This window comes from Lycorma delicatula, chromosome 1 (genome assembly GCF_047948215.1).
Source record: "Lycorma delicatula isolate Av1 chromosome 1, ASM4794821v1, whole genome shotgun sequence".
In the NCBI taxonomy this organism is placed as follows: Eukaryota; Metazoa; Arthropoda; class Insecta; order Hemiptera; family Fulgoridae; genus Lycorma; species Lycorma delicatula.
In genome coordinates, this window is record NC_134455.1 from 277,367,123 (window position 1) to 277,391,634 (window position 24,512).

General features: G+C 29.9%; 1 protein-coding gene across 1 annotated transcript in view; it reads right to left on the reverse strand.

Moving 5' to 3' along the window:
* The window catches only part of LOC142318315 (uncharacterized), a 232,534-nt gene extending 209,605 nt beyond the window's left edge, over window positions 1-22,929 (reverse strand). Inside the window, exon 1 of the mRNA XM_075354888.1 lies at window positions 22,794-22,929. Within this exon, the coding sequence (XP_075211003.1) occupies window positions 22,794-22,872 (79 nt within the window). The 5' untranslated portion in view covers window positions 22,873-22,929. The remainder of the gene's footprint in view (window positions 1-22,793) is intronic.
* Window positions 22,930-24,512: the final 1,583 nt, after the last annotated feature.

Genomic DNA, 24,512 nt, shown 5'->3' on the forward strand with positions numbered 1-24,512 from the left:
CAGAAAACCGTTAATTATACATTCCATTTTTATACATGGGTACAAAATATGCCCATGAAATGTTTCACTCTTTTGGCCATAAAAAAATTCACTCATTTTTTACAGCCTTATCCTATTGAAGTAATCAATTATCAGCTAACTGTTTTGTTTAAGTAAAACGTCTAGCAACAGAGATTAAAAAATATAATTTGAAAAAGTTAAAATTGCTCTCCAGCAAGTGAGTAGAAATGGAACATGGTTTAATACATGTTGGAGGCAAAGATTTTATGTTCAGCGATGTTGTCTTTTTCGTTAACTTATTTATACTAATTAAAGTAGTACTAATTAAGGTATTACTGCTTAAAAATAATTGTGAACGTACTTAATTTTTATAAAATAACGTAAATTATATAAATAAAATTTAGAACTAGATATCAAAAGAAATAGGAAAATTTGTCAGGTTCAAATTTGATTGTAACTTTAATGGGGTAAAAACGAAAACTAATGAACAAATGACCATATATGGTAATATTAAAACTAATTTAATTTTAAAATTTTGCTTTGGTTTTATTATAGATTATTATGATAAGCAGCACAAATAAGATATTTATTAACACTGAAGTAAACTTTTTTCTGTCTATTTTAGAATTTACCAAAATAATTTCTTTATACTTTTTTGTGAATCTAGGATTAGTTTTACTTCTACATAAGGGTATTATTTTATAGTAATATTCCCTATCAATATCTAAATATGAATCGATATATATCTACTTTGGTAATCATTTAAGCAACAGTACATTATGCTGTTTTCAGTAAAAAATGCAGCTTTTAGTAAAATTATCAGACAAATTTAAACCTGTAAATACTGAGTTATTAGATCTGAAGGAAAATATATAAATCAAAACGAGAACGTATATATTTAATTTACTTACAAGCTGGAAAAAAAATAAGTATTAAAATATATAGAGTAAATAAAATAAAATAATCGTAATTTTTTTAATATTAAATTTTATTTTTTTTTACAGTAAGTTGTTTTAAAAATTCAGAAATAATTTCCAATACATTACAATTTTCACTGCTTCAGCATATTCTGATTGCTTTTATTAAAAATTAACTGTTTTCCCTTGGAAACTGTTTGTCTATTAAAAGTTTTAACTCCAATTTAACATTCGTGATTTCATTTCGGTGAAATTAAATAAACATATAACAAAAAATTTTACTCATCGTAGAAACATTGAATTTTTAAATTTCCGTTAAGACTGTATATTTACATTTGTATCATCTTTAATTTGTCCTAAAAAATAGAAATAAAACTTCATATAGTTGAAGTGAAATGAGAATTGTATAATTAATTAATGCAATGTCTTTGTTCGCAAGGGTTGTCCGTGCATTTAGATTAGGCAGCTAGTACCGCGCACACCTGGCACCAGTTAATCCCCTCCACTCTCGCAACCAAATATAATTAAAACGTACCACATACAATAACCGTGTCTTCCTTGCACATCCTTCTAAAACTTCATGCCATGCATAAAAAAAGACTTCGTGTAATTCATAATAATGCAAGTGGGCATTACGCTGTATTAATAATGACTCAGTTTCTCGTAGATTCATTAAATTTTGTAATTTTTTCATACAATTTCTTGTTTAAAAAAATAAATTTCAGTTATGCAAAAACATGTTCAATGAAAAACACAATAAACTCGCCAAATTTGATTCTAAGAGTAAATATAACTCATATTTTAAACCGAAAAACGTTTATTACTAATTTATAATATGTTTTGTGTTTAATCAGAGAGCTACAATCATAACAAATTGAGTTATCAATTTTATTGAAACTATTCAATTTAGTTCATCATAAAATCGACTGCACTGTGATCGGATCTATATTTAAGTGGTAAAATGAAAAGAACTTGTTTCTTGTTTATTATTATATTATTTCTTCCTATTAATAAACTTGCATCATTCTTCTTATTTTCATTAGAGAATTCTACTCTAGTTACCATAATAGACTGCTGTTCATTATTTTCTGTAATACGTATCACAAAATTCTTATTGAAGATATAAAACGAGAATTTGTGGCCAGGAATTGCATTAGAGTAATTATCAGAGCCTCGGTTACAAAGGAGTTAAGCGTTAAAAAAAAAAATTACCTCCTTCTTAGTAAAAGTAGTAAAACGTTTTAAACAACAATATATAAATGTAACACCATTGCGAAGAAAGTATATTGTTTTCCTAGGAAAATGTTATGTCAGCGTTTTAACTCAAATTTAATAACAGAAAATGGATCGTTGAATACATTAATTATTCTCGAATTAAACTTCTATGCAATTCATCAAGTGATTATTGATATTTGTGATATTCCAAGTTAAAATAACCGGTGACAGACACTTAATCTGAACTACAAAATTTTACTATTTACTAAGGTTTGAAAACTTGTTTGAGATAAAAATGTTAATTTTATTATAGAATATATTTTGGAGTTGTTTTGTATATCGTGTTAAATTTTTCCTTTGACGACGAGAATTTATTCTTTGTGACGAGGAGGTCACCATAAACTTCAGAAGTGGATGCTTACACAATTAGGATAACTACTTCTGTGCGGAAGCCAATTTTAAAGCGGTCAGTATTTGCATACAATTAGAATTGTTTGAGCTCCTTGACAGTCTTTAGATGCCTTTTGATATTTCCTACAATGCTTATCACTCACTTATAATCACAAAATAACTCATGATATCTCAAACATGAGAAAATGAATCTCATTTTTTAAATTTGAATATTTTCAAATATTTTTCACGAATGCCTGGAAAGTATGTATATATTTACACCTCTTGGTTCAATTAAATTTCATATTGGAAAACAAATAATGCAAATAAACCCAGATTCAACTGTGACACGGCAAGAACTTCTAGAATTCATGAAAATCCAGAATACAATAAAAAAAAGAAGTACTTAAGAACTTTTATATATAAGAGTTTATTTTTTTCATTTTGTTCTCACAATTATAGTAACGTAAATTTCTATTTTCTAATGTAGAATAATAATACAAAATTTTACAACCGCAGTAAGAATTTAAAATTTACTATAAAGAGACTAGTAACATATGAAGTATTCGTTTGGAAAATTTAATTTTCACTCTTCTCTTAGGTTATAAATAAATGCGATTTTTTAAAGAATAAACATGATGTTGTGAAAAAAAGTAGTATTTCTAGTCATAATTCTATCCTTTTTAAACAGTGATTAACTATTCCCTTTCAATACATTTAAGTGAAAATCAAACGGTATCTAAACAATGTAATGATTAATGAGATGATCTAAATCTCAAGTGTTAGAAAACAGAAGTCGCAAATCGTGGCGGAGCTTTTCTCTTACAAGTTTTGGAGGAAAGCGAAATATTTCCTTTCTTATTCCCTTTTCTTTGCTCGCTTTCCGCTGAGTAATAGGATTGCAGAGTAAGTGTAGTTAATTAAGCTGCAAGCACAATGGAAAGCTGGAGTTAAAAGCCCGACGACGCCATTCATTCTCGACTGGTTCAACCTTTTTCCTTTCCTCCTTACCAGGAGACAGTTAGGCGAAAACTAGGAAAGCACAAATGACCATTCAAAGAAATTTCATTCAAGCATGATGATTTAAAAAGACAACCATTTTATATTTTTATTACAATGTATGTTTGAGTCTTTCCGATTAAATTTTAATCTGAAAGCAATTCTTTATTCACTTTAAAAATATTATTGACAAAAACGTAATTATGATTATAAATCTTTATTTATTTATCTTTTTATACTTATTTTTATTGTCTACGTATTTTTAACAATAATTTGAGGTCGAATTTAGAAATATATGATGACCGATAAATTATTGATTGCTAAATAATTTTACTTTCAAAACAAGTGCAGTTTACCTTTCGGAATTTATTATTCACGGAAAACGCTTAATAATGAAAAGAAAATTTAATTGCTCAACAAGAAATAGTTTGATATTACGTTTATTTGAGTATTTCGTTATGACGATTATTTTGAATTTCAAGCAGTTATAGATATCAAAATTATCTTAAAAAAATAAACAGCAAAGTTTCTTTAACATATTTTATTACGGTTCAACAATGAAAATTTGTTACAAAAAAATTCTGATATTAATCTCTTTCTGATATTACATGTCATAATAATATAATCAGTTAGTTGTAGAATAATTATTCCAAAATTTAGAATGTAAAAGAAAATATAAAACTTACATATTTTTTTTCGTCGGAGGAGGGGAATACTCTACCATACGCTGTTTGCCCGCACAGAAGAGCACTTTTGAGCTCTCGCCGACTAAACCCCTCTTCCTTATACAGCATACCCCGATACCTGTTTCTGCATTACACAGAGAATGCTGTAAACTCACAGGTTTCCTATGTGTGTTTCGAAGTGTTTTGGACACATCAACAACAGTAAAGACAGCTAGGGGCCCCCAACTATCTTTTTTGTTCAGGGTATCCTCTTCTCACCTATATCCGGTAGCAGTTAAATTTCTGTTCTTATTATTATTTCTCTACCCATAATCCACCTCTTCTTCTTCTGATTCTTCTGTCATCTTCTTTTTTTAATATATACCTGCTTATATCTGAGATGGCATTTATCGTTCGTTTCGAACATTAGATCGATGAGATTATCTACGGTCAACCTTTCAGTCACGATTTTACATCTTCCTCTATCTTCCGCCCACCTGACACATTGGAAAAGGGTGTGCCTGACTGTATCTTACAAGCCACAATATAAAATCTGGTGTCATCTCTTCATCTCTTTCTAGGCATATGGGCAATAAAAGCTCCATGGCCTCTCAGGAGCTGTGTGAGTGAAAAGTTGATCTTCTTCTGCCCTCGGCAGAGCCTTCTTACTTTTGGGGTGATATCATACGTCCAGCGGCCAGACGAGGTACCATCACTTCTTTGCGGCCACCATTCTATCATTAGATCTCAGGTTTGTTGTTTCGGGATGCCACTTCATTTTTCTCTCTCACGGATTTTAAGATCCTTTGGCGGTACACCTGAAACCAAGAATACTACCTTTCTGAATATTATCCTATAAGCGGAAGCAACTCAACCCTATCCTTCTCTGAATTCCATTTAGAATAATTTTGCTTGCATTTCGAGAAGTTCAACCCTCTTTACCATATCGGGGCTACTTATGTAACTACGGACTCAACTACCGACTCAACTACGATAGATAAGAACTTCCTTTTAGATGACCTTGACTTCCAAAATTCTCTGTCTTCTCAGACGTCTTGAGGACATGGGTTGTAAATTTCATCCTACGGTCCAGCCACACACCCAGATACTTAAGTGTACCATCCAGCCTGTACGTACGGTCATACAAGGGAGCTTCGTCCTTCCGGCCGGGATAAGGTTCTCCATCTTATCCAAAGCCAACCTCAACTCCTTGTCTTCTAGCCATGTCAGTGCTATTTCCACCAACCTGTTGGCCAAAGGGTAAAAGGTCGTGGGGCAATTTATCTAAGACCACTTACTCCAAATCGTCTGCAAACGTCACAGGCTTTACACCTTCTAACCATTCCTTCCTGAGCAGGTTGTTGAAAATGATGTTCCATAACAGTGGTCCAAACAGGAAACCTTGAGGACCACCCCTTTTTACAGCCCGATCTAGCGTTATCACATTAATTTTCCTACTCAAAAGAGAGGCCTGCACAACGCTTCATAAATAGGCCGGTTTACTCCTATGCTTCTGTTTGCAGGATCGATTGTTCATTTGTGATCCTGACATCCAGGAAAAAATCGCTGGCAACCTTGTTTTGTTCCTGGCGCAACAAATCGACCCCTTTAGCAACGTGGTGACTCTGATCACAGCACCAAACTGGATCATAGATCACCACCGTTGAAATTTTACCGCGCACATCAATCACATCCTGCAGTCTCCTTACTAGAGCTTAGCCTCGAACAATTATCCATATATATTTAGGAAGCAAAGCATCCTATAACCCTGTGAGTCGTTGTCATCGCATACCCACACCTAGCACCTCGTACATCGGAGGTAGCCTGGTCTAGACTATCCGGCAGGATAGTTCCTCCCACATCTTTCCCGTGAAGCCCACTCTAAAGTATTCGAAGGATTATGGGGGTAAACCTACACAATTGTGGTACTAGATTAGTATAGTTAGCACCCGTGATCATAGAAAAGTCTATGCATGCGTATTCCCTCAGCGTTTCCTCATGGCTTGCCATGATTTTGCCATCTCCCTCACTTCAGTCAATCATCATAATGTACCAGGGCCTTTTTCTCTCATCTAGAACGACCAGTACTCGGGTATTCGAGCACTCAATTATTTCAGGCCTCAGAGAAGGAATAGAATGGGACCTATTGGCCGAACTGACACTGAGGAGGAACCCGAAGTGAGCTTTGATCACACCAAATTAAGTAAAGATTCGGTGTTTACTGGCGAGAGCAAAAGTGTAGTAATCAAAACACCTAATAAATCAAATACATAAAGATAAATCGTATAATTGTTTTTAAAAAAAAATATCTACTAAAATTTCAAAAGATTTTACCAGATGACAAAAGAAACGTTCAAAAACATCTCCCTTCAAAATTCTGAAAACTAATTAATCCTGACCCAAGTTTTCGATTAGAGATATTTTTCTACAAAATCATACTTTTTTTTATAGTAAAAACTTTACTCACACGCTATCCACCACACTTAAAACCTCCATTGTTTCCCCATTTAAAATTTACTTACCTATATTTATCTAAAATATAATCATAACATCGCACAATTACTCCTCACCTAAACTTTATTATATTGAACAGATCATGGAGTGCAATAACATTTTACCTAAACACATTGCGTTTTAGAAAAAAAAAAATAACAGTAGTCAGCTTGCCATTTTACCTAATTTATTATAAAAATACATGCTGACTTATTAAATATAGAATGATTTTTCATTTTTTTATTTTATTACCCTTACGTCGAACCTTAAAAGTACAGTAATATTCTATAAATAGAGATTCATTTTAGGAATTCATCCAAAACATCTCAGTTGGTTTTATAGATTTACTTGTAAGTATATTAGTAATGTGTTTAAAACTACACGATATATTTGTTTTATGGTCAAACAAATTGGAGAAATATCTATTCCCTAAGAAGGTTCAGGTAAAATATGACCAATATTATCTCAAAATAGAATCTAAAACGGTATTTTTGTAACATTAAACAAACATAAAAACTTGGAACCTACAAAAATTATTTTCTGTTTAAGAACCATTGTGAAAGCAGCTGGATACCATTTGGAATACTTTGATATGCTAAGTGATACTTCACCCAAAATTAAATATGAAGCCATTAGTGTTTTATATTATACTGACCACAGCGTAATATAACAAATATATATTTAAAGCTGGCTACGAAATAATTAAGATCGAAAATGTTAGAACGGAAGTTAAAAAAAAAGAGATTTTATATTAATAAAAAGAAAAGTTTTTGAGTACTAATTGTTATTAGTTAAAGTAAAACTCAATAGATAAAAAAGTAAAAATAGATAAAAGTTATTTCTTTGTTCAGTATAAATCAATTTATTTTATTTTATATTTCTTAACTTTGTTAAGAAATATAAAATAAAATACAATATGTGTTCCATTGTTTATACCATTTATACTAATTGATTTATGTTTCATTTCCTGTTATCTTCTAATATTTTTATTTGACTATTATTTTTACAAATTATTTTTTGTTAATTTGTCAATCTATAGATCTAAACTGTCAATTTCAAAAAAATGTAAAAATTAATTTCTAACTCTCATATTCTTAAATATAGGGTTTATAATTATTTTATTAAAATCAACTTGTTTCAGTCGCAAGGAATATTTTTATTTAATTAGAAGTTTTACATTACATCTATTTTACTTTGACGATTCAATTAAATTACTCTCAGAAGTTTGAATTATCTTCCTTTAAATATTGTCTCATTAAAATAGCATTTCCAGTTCACTACTTGCTTATTGGATTGTCTTCTACTCAATTAACCTGAAAGTAGTATTATTATACAACAGAATGGCATGCCTTTGATGGTGGAAAAGATCATGAAACTCTTGCTCTATAGGTTTATTAAAACGGCATTGATACCTTAACGGGAAGTCCTACGCGGTAGACTAATGAAGAGATACCCCCAGATTAATTAAACTTGCTGAAATCAATACCGATACCATACTTTTTATAATGGAGTGAAAATTTTAGTTTCACTGATTTTTAACATAAGCATAAAAATTGCAAACAAATTTACTAATAACGGTAATTATTAGATAGTACGTAACTCAAAAAATTATTTCCTAATTTTTAATATACTTATATAAATAATTGCAATTAATAAGTTTGTGCCAGCAAATGTTTGTGAAAATGTACTTTGTCAAATTTTTTATCAAGGATATCCGGTTTGGCAGGATGTCGATCAGGAAATCACGAATACGACTACTACGTGGCAAATATATTTAGATTATAAGATACACGTGACTTTGCAAATATTTTCTTTAAACTTAAGGGAAAGTTTATTTGAAATTATTATTTTGCAACAGGAATTCTTTGCGTCACAATTTTTATAATTAAATTTATGTTATGAGTAAAAATAATTTTCTATTCATATTCATAATTAGATATAGCGTATGTGAGTTAGAAATGAGTTTCTACATCTAATGCTAGTAATAGGAATGTTTAACTACTTCAGTCTTAAACAAAACTATTTAATATAATAATGTTTTTAATAATTGCTGAAGAGTCATTCAGGACCAACGAAGAAGACTGCATTGATAACGAAATAAGGTAACAAAGAACGGGAAATCTTATGTTTTTGGTCTTTTGCTTCATTTTTAATTTACTTGAATTTTTATTACGAGTTTGAATAAAGTATAAACTTTACATTTTTATATCAAAATATGCAGAGTCGTATTAAGAATATGGGGACACATTCTTAACAACGGTTCGGCAGGAGATAAAATTTGAAAAATAAAAATTATTAAAACCGTACACAAAATTATTAATATATTATGAAATACAATAAAATATTAGTTATTTATTCATGTAAAGAATTTTTATGTTTTTATATATAATACTTAATATATTACTTTTTTTATTATATTTATTTATAATTATTATTCATAAAAATTACGCTTATCAATTTGTTAAATCTGTCCATTTATAATGATACTGGTAAATTTATTGTGTTTTGTTCGTAATTCAACTTCTTATTGCTCGTAAACGGTTATTTTTTTTTGCAATATTTCTCCCTTAAATTTCAGTTAAAGTGTAATCAAAGTTATTTCTAAGATAAATATTTTTACATACACAGTAAATATCGTTTATACCTCCAATGAACCAACGATTTTAGGTCATTATAACCGATAGTCACAATAACTGATGTTTAGGTATCTTATTGGTACTACTTTAATATGCCATCTACAAGGGTATTGTAATGCAGTAAAATAATGATCATTAAAAATAATAATAATAAGTTATTTCCGTAATAAAGTAAAAAAAAAAATAAAAAAATATGCAGTAATAAATAAAATATGTTAGCGTAAAAGAAGATAGAGAAAAATTGTAAAAATTACTTATTCTGCCAAAAGTCGGTTATTTTGCTTTATTTCTAACATTTCGTGTTGTAGTACAGTTTTTGAAGGTCTTTTTCTAAATCAAAACAAACTCTCTTTGTTTCTTTATTAGCAGTTTCTGTAAAACTGAGAAACCGGCAAGCGTTTTCATTGGCGCTAAAATTTCTGGAAGATTTGGCGAGTTACTGTCTTCGTCGTTGTCTCTATCGTTACCTTCGTTGTCATTACCTACGTCCCGATCTATTACTGCCAGTACTGAAGCAACTACATCATCACCTGTTATAGTTTCATGCGTTTCTAAATCTTTGTCATCCTCTTAATAATCTTCAAAAATGCATTTGACAACGATTGGTTTTGTAGACTATTGCCCCCCATTCCGCTAAAAATTCTTCTTCGCGTGTGATGTCAGTAATTTTGCCAGCCTGTGGTAAAATTCCTGCAAGTCGAACAAATTTTTTACAGTCAGCGAAGAAACTTCATTCCATGATCTTTTTAATATAATTATAGCATCCAGAATAGTTATTTGTGTTTCTTTTTTTGATTTAAATCCTTTATCATTTATAAAATTAGGTGTTTTTGTAGTGAACTTTTACCGACTTGATCAAATGGCTTTGAGCCTGCTGTTTTTTTCGGTGGTCAGAAACACTAACTTTATACACGAAAGATTCTCAAAGTGTGGCTCAGTTGGACAGTTGTCAAGGAGCAGCAGTATTTTGTCGTTTTCAATCTTTAATTCACAGTCTCATTTTTGTAACCAAGATGTAACGATATCACTTTTAATCCAAGATTTCTTGTTACTTTCGTACATAATAAAAGCAATTATAAATTTTTGAAATATTGGGGTTTAGCACTTGTACCTATAACGAGAAGTTTTTTTTGTAGTTCCAGTCATATTTGCAGCAATTATAACTGTTAGTTTTTCTTTAATAATTTTGCCCCCAAACACGTTACGCCTTTAAACCAAAGGGTTCTTCCTGGCGTCATCCTGACCCCGTAGGGGAAGACACCCTCCGCCGCCCCCTCCGTTCCGAGCCCTTATGGGCTTTACCGGTGGTCATCTTTGAAACCTGGGCTTTTAACATATTCCAGTCTGCCTCGGCCAGGATGCCACGAGTGACATTCACATCGGTGTAATACTAATTAATGAACTCAAAACAATCCCACACTGTTCACTGAGTCTTAAGCAAGACTGAAAAGACCTAACCAACAAAGGAATTGAACTATCTACCCTTAGAAGGTAATAAGGAGTTCAACAAATATGTAACATAAAAAATATTACATGGAACAATAACACTGGGAAAAAAAAAACAAAACAAGGACAAGAACAACAAAAACATAACTTATAAAACAAAACATCAGCAAAAATAGAATAATAGAGAAATCCAAGCAGAGCTCTAAATTCTCTCAGCAATCGTTTCCTTTGCTAAGTACACTACAAAACTCTCCACTATTGCCGTCAGTTAAAAACAAACATCAGATTTATCCGTATTACAGGTTTTTCGTCCAAATAGCCTTCTTTTAATTTTGGCCAAATGGTTTCTAGCCATTTTTCTGACACTGCGGTTGGTGCTGCTGCGGCCTCGCAGCATATTCTCCCAACACAATTTCGTGACGATGGCGGAACCGTTGTATCCAAGCTGAAATTATTTCACGTGGTTTACCGAATTTTTCAGGAAAATTGTTCGCCTTAATTTGCAATATAGGGCTGCTAATAGGGATATCACTAGACCGCTAGTATATAACCATTTTAACAGCGCTTGGATTGCATCGTTATGTTGTGGAAGCCGTTAATTTTTTTATTTCATAGAATTTGTATCAACATTTTTCTTAATTTTTTCACGGTTCTTCCATATCACCGACATTGTCGAATGACCTACGACTAATTCTAAGGCAATGTCCTTAATAGTTTCACCATTCTCTAATTGGCAGATAATGTACGCCGTTTCCTCTATCGTGAATGATTTTCGCGAAGTCATAATTAAATCACTATTAAATGAATTACACAGGATACGTAAAATAATGTACCGTACCTACACGGTATGTTACACTCACAGCGAAAGATTAATAAAAACTGAATGTGGCTACTTAGTTTACTGGTACAGGTTAATGTGGTACAGGAAGAAGACAAGAAAAACCAGAACTACAGTACATATGCAGTTAAAAAGGAAAAGGTGACTCATTTTAACCGTCAAAATATTTCTGTAGCTACAATAGATATACTACGTTACTGACGAGTCACTTTGGTCCGATATTTTAAGCGATAAAATGTTGCATTGCAGTAGAAGAAATAAGTCATATAACCGGTTTGTCACTATAACCGATGTAATTACAAACAATATACATACTGTATTTGTGTATTAACAGCATACTAAACCAACCCAGAGACAAGTTTTGATCGCTATCTCCGATGTCCTAACCCCCGAAGGGGAAGTCACCTTCTGCCACCCCATCCGTTAATAGCCCTTATGGGCTTTACCGGAGGTCATCTTCGAATCCTTGGCTTTTGACATATTCCAGTCCGCCTCAGCTTGGATACCACCGATAGGAATGTCACTCGTAGCATCTTACCGAGTCTTAAGTAAGACTGAAAGGACTTAACGAAACAAAGGAGCTGAAACCTACCTCTACCTCTACCTATCAGTAGAAGACAAAAGTGAGTTCAACATGCAACAAGAAATATAAAAATATTATACGGAACAACAACAACACAGTAACACTGTAACAAAACAAAACAAAGGAGAAAAACAACAAAAATATTTTTAATAAAAAAATAAAAATAAAAAAGTAAAACAAAAGATATCAAAAAATAACAGACACAATTTATAAAATATAATATCAACAGAAACAAAATATAAGAGAAATCCAAGTAGGTTTCTTGATCCACTCTGCAGTCCTCTCCTTTGCCAAGTAAACTATAAAACTTTCCACTATTGCCCATTCGGCCTGGCTCCTCCAGTTGACACGGAAATCCAACGTCGACCCGATAAGATCAGTACAACAGATGGTCTCCGTGCACATTAGCTCGTACCTCAAGTACTCATAAAAACATAGTAGGTGTCATCCAATTGTCCACACTGAAGACACATCCCAGAATCTACCAAGCCGAATTTCTGTATTCTGTCCTAAAAGCAACATGGCCGGAAAGAAATTGCGTCACATATTTATTAGCGTGTAACCAAGAGGCGTTCCGCAAACTAACAACATTTAGAAGGAGATAATGCGTATAACGCCTATCCTCTGTCTCATTCTTTCCGCCTACCACAAGGCATTGCCATATTGTTCAATTTTTTTAACTTTATCCGAAGTTAACTCATAGCAACATACGCTGCTACTATTCAGACGTAATCAAGTCTATCGGTTTCACTCCTGCAATAACTAAACTGCCTTCCGTGAAATAGTACGGTAACTACCCGTTACCGTTCACAATATTAGGCCTTGAGCCGTTAATAATATGTTCCGATAACTTTTGTATTTTAGCCTATCCAACAAAATAGACGCTCCATATTAATATAAAGGCACGAGCCTTTATGGTGAATGCTTGAAAATTTAAAATTAAGACCTCAATCAGGATTGACTACATGTCGAATACCGAAGGCATTGCAAGCCTTCTCCGCGACGCATTGAAGGTGCTTTTTAAATTGCAGTTTCTCATCAAGAAACACCCCGAGGTACTTTTGAAGCAGAACATAGTTTATACGCTAACCTGCCATCGAAACACGGACTCGCTGATTCACTGCCAAACGGCTTTTGAGGAGCATCATCGTAGTTTTTTCCGGGTTAAACGTCATCTTGTGTTGATGGGTCATATGACGTCCACAGCTCAAGCACCCTGCAAGCTTAAGTGGCTCGGATTTTAACCTCCCTCCGCGAGCCTCCTTCGACCAGCAGGAGCCCATAATTAGCATAACCCACGATGAAACATCCGCTGGGCAATCTCAGCCGCAATAAAGAATAAAACTCTACCACCCACAATAAAGAACCCAACACGCAGACCTGGGGATATCCTTTGGACAGCGTCTTGGCAACCTCATGGATGCCCTCGTGGAGCAGCATATCCCGACGACTGAAAGAACTTGCAATTCACTTAAAGCAAATTCGCTTTTTTGGAGTTGGTAAATAGCAGAAGGCTACTATTAAATGCTCCGGAAATTTCCAGGACAATCCGCTGGACATATTCTGTCACTGTAAACAATACTTGTATTAAAAAAACACACACACACACACACACATATATATATATATATATATATATTTATTTATTAGCATCTCCGTCACAGCTTCACCCGCTCTATGTCATTAATGGCGACTCCCGTTGCGGTCAATTTTTTTGTTATCTAAGTTTTGAAATCAAATAACCGAAACCAGGTGCAGCTAGTCGCGATGCACACACAGTAACAGTGGCAGCGGCAGTGTTAGTTAAGCCGCTGAGCCGTACACCGCCGGACCCCTTAAAAATAGATATTCACAAAACCCAAAAATAGTTTTAGATATTTGAAGAATATTTTTAAGCTTAAATCTAGAGAATAAGTAGTTTTAGTTTATAAAAACTATCAAGTGTATTGTAATTTCTTCAGAGCAACACTTGGTTTAGTGCAGGACCTGAAATATTGAGTGATCTAAGAATGTGGGTTTCAAAACAGTCAGGCTCCATCTTAAAAATGTTAGTTATAACTAACTAAATACCCATTTTTTTAACAACTCAAAATTGATTAATCAATTTTTTAATAACTTTTATTTTATGTGTTTTAATCAAGCAACCGGAGGCAGGTGCAGCCAGTCGCATTGCTCATACAGTAACAGGGATGTGTTGGTTGAATCGGCACGACGTACACCAACGCAGCGCTTAAAAAGTCTAAATTTAAAAAAAAACCGAAAATTGCTTTTAGGTATTAATCCTAAAAGCATTTGCATACTTTATTGTAGTAAATATCTCTATCTGTATTATCGGAAACGTGGAAATGTTTCAATGATTGTTCATATATTTTACCTTTCTTCATCCCTTTAAGGTCGAAATTTGAAAAATCTAGAAATTGTTTTTATATATTTACATGAAATTTACAGCACCAAAAATCAAGTTGATATTTTCATTTGTTACAGAGATATTTAAAAAATCAAAAATTCAAAAAATAAATATATTTTATCCCTTTAAACTCGGAATTTCAAAAATCTACAAACTAGTTTTTAGATAGCCATATGATTACCATGCAACTAAAAACTATACTGATATCTTCATTTATTACCGAGAAATTAGAAAAATAGTTAATAGCATTGCTACTTTATTTTAACTTTTAAACTGGGAATTTCAATAAATTTTTCTTAGTGGGTACTTACATTGTAAGAACACGTCTAAACATTTTCATCAATTTATCTTCAGTAGTTTTGTTCGGTGTTGATGAATCTGTTAGTCAGTCGGTCAGGACAAGTTGCTTTTTAGATACAGATATATATTCATAAATAAATTTAGTTCATTAAAGTTACATACCTTTAATAAGCATTCTTTATGTGCAATCACATGATTGCACATAAAGAATGCTCCTTACTTGGATTTCAATCCCAGTAAATGTTTATATAATCTATACATTTCAAAAATACCACTTTTGTTGTATTTTTCTATGTAACTAATGTGAAACAAATAGAAAAATAATATTTTTTTGTAATTCCTGAAATCAAAAACTGACTTCGAAACCATATAAAAAAATATCTGTTTATATTACCTATGTGAATATTAATGATTATTATACGCTATAATTACAGTGTTTGTAATTTTAAATATATATTTTTTAAATCAACTGAATATTTGCATAATTTTTTTAACGCATATTGTTAAAAAATTATATGTATGTAAAAAAAGTAGGTTGTTTGTAATGTTTATAAAAATTATTTAGATATTACTAAACTTTATATAATTTACGAACTGAATAATAAAATAAAAATATTTTTATTCAACTGCAAAATTAGAATTTTACGATATAGCCTTCATATTTCTTCAATGAGAACAGAATCTTATTCAGATCAATTCAGGATAGTAAGTTGATCGGTTAGGACTTATCATACGAGTATAACGATTAATGAACTCAGTACTAGAAGGTTCCAAAGACGGTTTAAAGAGAAAGGCCGGAAAATAAAATAAATGATAGAAGATCTAAAGGGAAATGGACTCTATTAATAATTTTGAAGTTTAGCAGGAAATAGAATAGAATGGAGAGCAGAAACTGTGCAACGGACTTACGTTTGAGCACACGATCATTTAATGACGAGCGGTATAAGGTAATATTATGTTTATGTAACAATTTAAAAACACAGTTCTTCTGTAACTTATTTCAGTTCTTCAGTTCTTTAGTTAAATGTGGTGTATAAATTATATTTCATTTATTATTTACTCTTGTATTTCATTGCGAACAAATAAATTAATCAGAAAGAGAAAAATTAAAAGATATATAGATATAACAATAATTTCTATGAAAAAAAATTTGGTAAATTAATTTTATTGTGCCTCTTAACTTTATAGAGGATTATCTTTTAAAAGTTACCTTTTAACATTTTACAGGGTATTTATTAAAAAAAAAAATTATAAATTCTTAAATTATATAAAATAATATCACGATAATATTTTAAATAAAAAAAAGAAAACATCTAAATAACACTATTATCTTTTTTCAAGCATATTTTATATTTATATATATATATATATATATATATACATGAAATTATAAACTGCATACATAATTTGTTAGTAAGTGTGTGTGTGTGTGTGTGTGTGTGTGTGTGTGTGTTTGTGTGAGAGAGAATTAAGATAAATTACAAGATATTGTATATTCAAGAAAGAAAACAGATTAACATTTTTTTTTTTTTTTTTTTAATAAAAGTTTGTGATTTTTCGAAGTGATGAAACGAATTTCTACTCCACTTTGGACTCCTACTTTGATTGAGGCTTTGACATATCTTTATAACCCTTCTAGCGTTACGTGAGTCCTGGCTAGCAGTATAAGATTAAAAATCAAATTAAGTTTGGTTGTAAAGTGTGTTAAAGAAATTTATGATAATTTTTTTTTATATTTTGTAACGAAAATCTTTACACTCCTTCTCTAGTATTACTTTATTTGTGAATGACCCCTTTGCATTGGAAAAAAGCTTTTTTATTTTTATTAGTAAAAAATAGCTGAAAAAGATACTATTATGTAATTAAAAAATACGTAGGTAAAGTTATTTTAGAAACATCTCTAAAAAACAAATTCACTACTATTAGTCATTTTAAATTTTAAGGTAAACCTAAATAAAAGAAATGTAATCTTAAATCATAAAAGACAACTTACAGTTGAGTTTATTCTTTTATATTAATCAGGATTTTAGGATGAATAGATTTTGGTCATCGAATATTTTCCTAATAACTATTCAATTAGAATTTGTATTTGCTGAAAACGAAAAAACTTTAAATAATTGTAAGGCACCTCAAAACAGCAATTCCTATTGTCTAAAAGAAATTCATCTTTCATTCTACTGAATATTTTATGATAATGACATACCCACACAAACACACTCTTGCAAACCAATGTAAATTACATAACACTTTTATCAAATGAATATTTCAGTGGCTTGAGTACCCCAATAGTAAACTACGTTGAATCTATTAGTTAACATATGAATAAAAGCAAACCGTATAGTAGTAAGAGTAATTCGGAAAGTTCTTGGTTTGACATAGATATGGCACAATTATGACTAAATGACTATGATATTTGTCGAGTACGCTCCTTTAAATGGCGTACTGCCGGGGATCGAGTAAAGCAAGTCGGTTTTGACATTTTAAGAAAAATGAATCTAATTCACACGCGATGTCTTATAAAGTAATTTGATAAGGTTTAACTTCGACGAACATAACAACTAATTTATATCCCACTTTAGAGGATATTCCTTTTGTTTTCGAAGATAAAGTTTTTGAATTTAAACGTGGTCTTACATCCATCCAAGATGTAAACACTTAGGACTCCTAAAAACCATTACCATCAACGAAATCCTCAGAAGATTCTATAATACCGCATTAAATAAACGCTGACAGAAGATACGCGACTTTTTAAATATCTTGACAGACCGGGTATAATACTCGTAAATTTTACACGATGGTTCAAGCGCTTGTTAATAGTTGACCAAAAACGGATTTGACTGAACACTTCTCAAGGGTGTTAAGATTTACTTTTGTGAATTTCCGCTGTTTCTAAAAACAAACTGTTTCTTAAAACGCCAAAGAAAGAGAAAACAAGTACACCTGAGAAGTCGTGGCAGTGGTTTTTGAGGATTTTCGTAGTGTGAAGCTCAAACTCTTCCTAAAGAAAGGAAAGAACCAGCTGAAGGATAATATTTAGACTTAACTTCAACATCTGCCCAAAAGAAATTGCTCCTTCACCATAATAATGCTCCTGCATTTTCTTTTGTGAAAAAGTCAGGCCTGCAACTTTCCCAACAACCAAGGTAACGTTAATTAAATTAGGACTTTCGTTACAAACGTAAAGTAGTAAAATCCTTAAGGAAACTTTTTAAATTAAAAAGAAATGTTATTACTACTTTGATGAAGATTCTAATTTTCCTGGATAACAGTCGATTTTACCTTCAAAAATATCTCACCAAAGGTAAACCATAAATTAAAGAAATATGTTTTCCCTTAAAAACAACATTCACGTTTACCCAAATTCATATTTTAACTTGACATATTTTATGTTCAAAATCTTTTTCTTACGTTTCACTAAATATGTTGTATTCATTCTACATCCTTAAAATGAACCTAACACTAAATATTCATAAGATGTATTTTAACCGACTGTTGAAGAAGGCTAATGAATTGTACAATATTCCATTGTCGATTATAATTATATACATTCTAAAAAATATTAGTGTAGAACTATAAAACGTTGACATACTAACTCCTAAACAGCACCATTGCTCTCTATTTAAAACGTAAAAAAATTCTTTGTCACAAATCATAAACTGGCAATAAATCCATCGCTACTTGAAAATCGAAAATTTTATTGCGTTATTTAATACTCGAGAACTCTATTATAATTTAAAATTTAGTTTAACCGATTAATTTCTTTGTTTTCCTTCCAGTTCTAATACATATATACAGTATATACATATATAAATTTACATGCGAACTGTATTTACTCAGTAATGTTGTTTGGATAACTTTAAGTAGAAACAAACCACAAAAAAATTGTTTAACTTAATTTAAAATCGACAATTTTAAGAATAGAAAAACAAAACAACGTAAATCAGAAATACAAATGTTTTTTGTAAACAAAATTTATTATAATTATCAATATGCGAATTAAATAAATTGCCGTTATTCCTTTCAATTTTTCCAAGAGTAGATAAATTAAAACTGTTTTGCCGAAAATATAATATTGTTCCATAATAAACTACTTTAGCCATCGGACCAAACTTTAGGGCAATCACATACAACGTTTGTTTACACAACTGTATTTTTGTAGTATCTAGTTTCAGTAAGGTATTTTGTTATCTAACATTTTTATTGAATAAAAGAATAGATGTATTTTGTACTTCCTGAAAAACGAAAAGCCAATATTATATATTAGATAAACTTCCACGAGATATTACAGAAAATCTCTGCTTTAATTTTATATAATGTCTGAATCAATAAGGGACAGCTGGATCAAAAGTTCGACACAATTCCTAAATCTTCCTGTTAGCTGTAGGGGTGATCTTACAACATTGTAATATAATAATAAGAGAAAACAATGGAGTAAAATAACATTATAAGAATATATTTCTTTCACTTAAAAAAGTAAATGTGAAGATTGTTCTATAGAATTTTGTTTTGTAGATATTCTTATTTTACTTTTTACTCTTCCAGTACAGAAAGGTTTCTAAAAAATTATTACCTATTACATTTTTCTGAAACGGACACTTTAATTACACTAATAAATTTAATTACGCTGCTAATATATTTTATTTGTCGTAATTATTTCATTCAGTTAATACTAATCGAACTGATCAAACTGGATTTATATTTAAAATTCTATCATATAAATTATTGAATTACTATTGAAAATGGAGACTACTGAATGTAATCTTAGTCTACAATAGACGAAAAACGTTCAGAATTAATAATCAATCTACTTTTTTATTTGTCAAATAGGTTGTATGACTGAAACTGAAACCTTGGTATTTTTTTGACTTAAATACTTATATTTTCTGTTATTCTTTTAACTAAAAGTAAAACTGGTATGACTGCGCACCCAGTTATTAACAATATTTTTACTTTGCATTTTCTGTTTCTTCCGAATTAATACCATTTAAAAATAAACAAAAATTTGCAAAGGAAGCGATTGAAAATGATATTATTTCAAAATGAAGTGAGGAAATTCATAATTCAAAATTTGTTTTGGCAGATTAGAAAAAAATCGGTTAACAATAAAAAATAAATTTCTGTTGATTACTAATATTTTTATCTAATACATTTAATCATTAATTAGATAAACGGTAAACTGAAATTGTTCGTACGTAACCTACTCCTAATTAATCTTTCAACTTATTTAGGCGCTACAAACAGTACTTACCACTCTACACAATCGTCACAATATAATGGACCTCAACAACAACTAAATATTTGAATATCTATTGATATAAATAAAAAAATAATAAAATTATAACACAAAATTATCTCTTATTACTTTTAATTTTAAAGTAATGATTACAATGAAATATATCAAGCATTATATATTTTGTACCAAATCATTTAATTGTGAAAAGGAAGATGACATAAATCTTTCCATTTCATTCACATACGTATTATGGTAGACCTTTTCAAAACATTCTGTACGGATTTATTAACCTATTTCATAATTTAAACAAACTTTTATTAAAAAACATTATCGGTTTGTAAAGGAACTACACCGCTTAACAAAACTGTATTTCTCAGTCTTTTATTAAAAAAAATACAAATTAAATAAAAATTATTTTTTTATGTTAAAAACGTTTAAAATTTCAAGAATACATTTAAGTTTTTTAAGAGACTTCATATAAAATTAGTGTGTTAATATTAAATGATACCTTTCAGTAAAAAGTACGTCATAATATTAACGACCACAATCAATTATTTATATTTCATTTTTTCCGTTTAGCAATTTACTTGAAAAAATAACGGGATCATAAAGGTAACATAAGAAAGATAGGGAACGCATAAATTAATTTACAGTTTTATAAAATAATAATAGTAGAATACAGACAATTAGAAAAAAATGAATTAGGAAAAGTACATAAAAAGAAGAAATAACAAGAAAATCAAGTAGAAAGTATACACCTCATTTGATCATATAGCGATAATAGAGATTTAAACTACTGAATGAAAAAATATAGATTTGTGGAAATTTTTTTATTCTTTATTTTAAAGATTATAAAAACTTTTTTTTTTATAAAATAGACTATTCCGATAGCAAATTCAAAATTATGATTCTTATAACTGAACATACTTGGTAAATAATTAAATCTTAGGAACTAACTAATAACAGTGCTTTTGAGATTTTTTTCTTCAACACTACCTACTGTATTTCAAGGAGAATTTTTTTTGTTACTGGCTGGTTAGAAATTAATTATTTAGCTGTTATAAACAAAAAATACAAAATAAAACTGAAAGGTTTTCTGCTGATTTACAAACCAGTACCTGACCTGTCAGTTTTTTCTTTAGAACCGTTAATTTATTCTGGTTTCAATTGGTGGGACATACACAATTAAAAACAAATTGGTCGGTTAGTTTAGGATCCACCTTCACAAAAAAAAAATCTACTACATTTTGTTTAAACTAAAATCAAATTAATTAAAGGGGGCTTCAAATCATTTCCTACAAAATCTAAGCATGTAATATTAACGCAATAAAAACATTCATTATACGTAATAAAGTATGGATGTAAAATTACATGAGACTCAAAACTATTTCAAGTGCATAAATAACATTAATTATTATATATAATAATACATCAATTACAACAATAAATATTAGATAATAATTAACTTCTCATATTAGACAATTAAGTAATCTAGTACATGAGATAAATCATAAGATAATCAAGGTCATGAGATAATCTCATGCAATCTATTTTATTTTTAACTGAAAAAAATAATAGCTCTAGAAAAATTTAGCCAAATTAAAAAGAATAGATAAATATATCATTTAGATGTAAATATATGTTGGAGATAAATTTACTTGTTCCGTAGTTTAAATTTTAGCAACGTCCAACAATTCCTAAACATAAATATACTAGTGTAAACATACTTTCAGGTGACAAAAATCAAAACAGGCCTTTTAAGTAATTAATGATAAAGGAAGAACAGTTCATTATTATTTGGTACATATGACAATTGAAACGATTTTTATTATTATCATATTTTTTAATCATTTTTATCTATATTAAGCATGAACGAAGTAATAGATATTTGCGAAAAATAAGTAATGAAAACGATGTTACACTCTGAATCAGAATTTTCTTTTAGAGTTTTTTATCGCATTAACTTCTACTAAACAATTACATAAAACTTCAGGGGTGCTTCAGAAAAAACGGTTGCTTTTTATAAAAATTACACACGTTAACAAATCTGCCGAACTAAAGCAAATTGATAAAAATATTTTTCAAAAAAAAAAACAATACCGTAAAGAATTGCAAATTATATCTTTTGTAGGTAAATTTATAAAAATTTGCCAGGTTTAACAAAAAAATAAGACTTAAATTTCGAGAAAAAAAATTTATCATCACGTAAGACATTGATACACCAGAACGATAATTGCGTGCTTCAGGAAGGTAATTTCCTCCACATTAAATATTATAATTTAAATTAATTTATATTGTAATTTAAATATTATAATAGTATAATTATAAAATTATAATTTATTACAAATATACATAATAGCATATAGTATGCTCACAGAAGCTCAGTGTGTGTGTGTCGCGCGCGACGCAATTTTTGCTACATTAAATGTCCCTAATATAATCTTGTACCCATATATAAATGGTGTACACAACATATTCAGTACATTATTTTATCTGAAAGTTCAGTACGAAGTTTAAAAAATACATTTTTTTTAACATTTGGATAACATGGTAAAAATATTTTATTTTCTAATGTTGGTACTGCAATTAAGTTCTGATTATTACATAAAAAAGGAAAATAATTTGTTTTAGAATCATCTTTTGCTTTAAAAATAATGAAACAAATATTTACCTTTAATGATGAGAAAAAAAATGACAGTAATTCGTAAAAATTGTTTGAACAAAAGACGTTTAGAAACCTCGACATCCATGTCACATGTGGCTGATCGCCCGCGGCACGAAAGTAGTTGTCAGTTGGGAAACTGGAGTCAGACTGGCGTACTCTATGACTCACCAAAGCGCACACTCGCCTGCGCGCGGTCAACTCACACATTCACACCATGAACTCACAAGTTTCTATATTTCTTATAATATATTCTACTAGGATATTGAAAGAAAACTTATCTCTTAATTGCTCTATATTTGAGGAATTACTTAGGCTAAGCTAAACGTGCGTAACACTTGCACAAATTCTATATTCAGCTTAGTAAAAAATATATTGCATACTCGTAATCTACTTTAGTAAAATGATCCTCATTTATAATTATTTTTTTAGAACATACATATTAAACTGAAAACCTCTTGAAATTCTTCTACTAAGATTTATTGGAGAGGATTTTATTAGTTTATATATAGATTTAATTTAAATTTTATCAGGGTAAATGTAAACTGATTTAATCAAAAATTTAGATTTTAGTTAAATGTAAAAATTGTATGAATTATATAATTGTAAAAATTGTTGAAGGAAGACAAGAAGAAAAAAATTCCAGTTCATAACGCCGATTTTGATTTTCCGATTTATTATTTATAAATTTAGATCACTGAAGATAATGTTCTCAAATGTATGTAAAAGTTTAGAGATTTAATGTTCAACAGTATTAAGATGTAATTATATTGAACAGAATAAACTTTTTTGTACATTACTTTCATAATTTCATTACATGTAAGATTCAATAATGTTTGAAGTCCTCCATGTTTTCATTAAATGAATGAAAGTGCATTTCATGAGTACAAATTATTGCATCCTATATGTCTAATAATATAGTTGGTGCAGCAGTTAGCATGCTGATTTCTCATTCGGCGCGTTGGGTTTGAATTAAAGAAAGAGTTTATCCTTAAGCATTTAAATAATCCTCATCAACAGCAAAAAAGGTTCTATAACTGAGTAAGAAATTAAAAAAATTTAAATTTTGTAATAATTTTCATTTCAAATACGAAAACTTGTTTATGCACAAAATTTATATGGGGTATGTCCTGTCTATTTATTTTCTTTTAGAGTAATATTAAAAACATATTTTCTTACATTTTGGAAGTTAATTTCTTGCAAAGTATAGTTTTATACATTTAATGGTGACAGAAACAAAACAAAAAAAAAATCATATTCAATTCAAATTAGTTTAATGTAGCTGAAAAGCTTTATGTTTTACTGAAATTTTTAATACAAATATTTTCAAGATTACATTTATAGCGAAATTTTGATAATTCGAAAAATGTTGTTAACGATCTATACACAAATACTTCGTTAATTTGCATTGGTTTTTAATGGTTTCATGTTAGAGGTGATAAAATGTTTACTAGAACATGTAATCCCATCAGTCGATTTTTAATACGAACAGCAACGAATTACTTCATATACGGCCTTTCGCGATTATTATCTGTTAACCATGCTGTAGAAACCACACTGCATTGAATACACGAGTTAATTATTAAATCGATTCAGGAGGTGATTTTCACTAATACTCTAAAAACAACTACTATAATTCAAGCGAATTTTTTTTATTTTATTTTATTTAATATTTTTAAAATAGCTGAAATAATATTTTTTTATTGTGAGCATGGTCATACTCATATG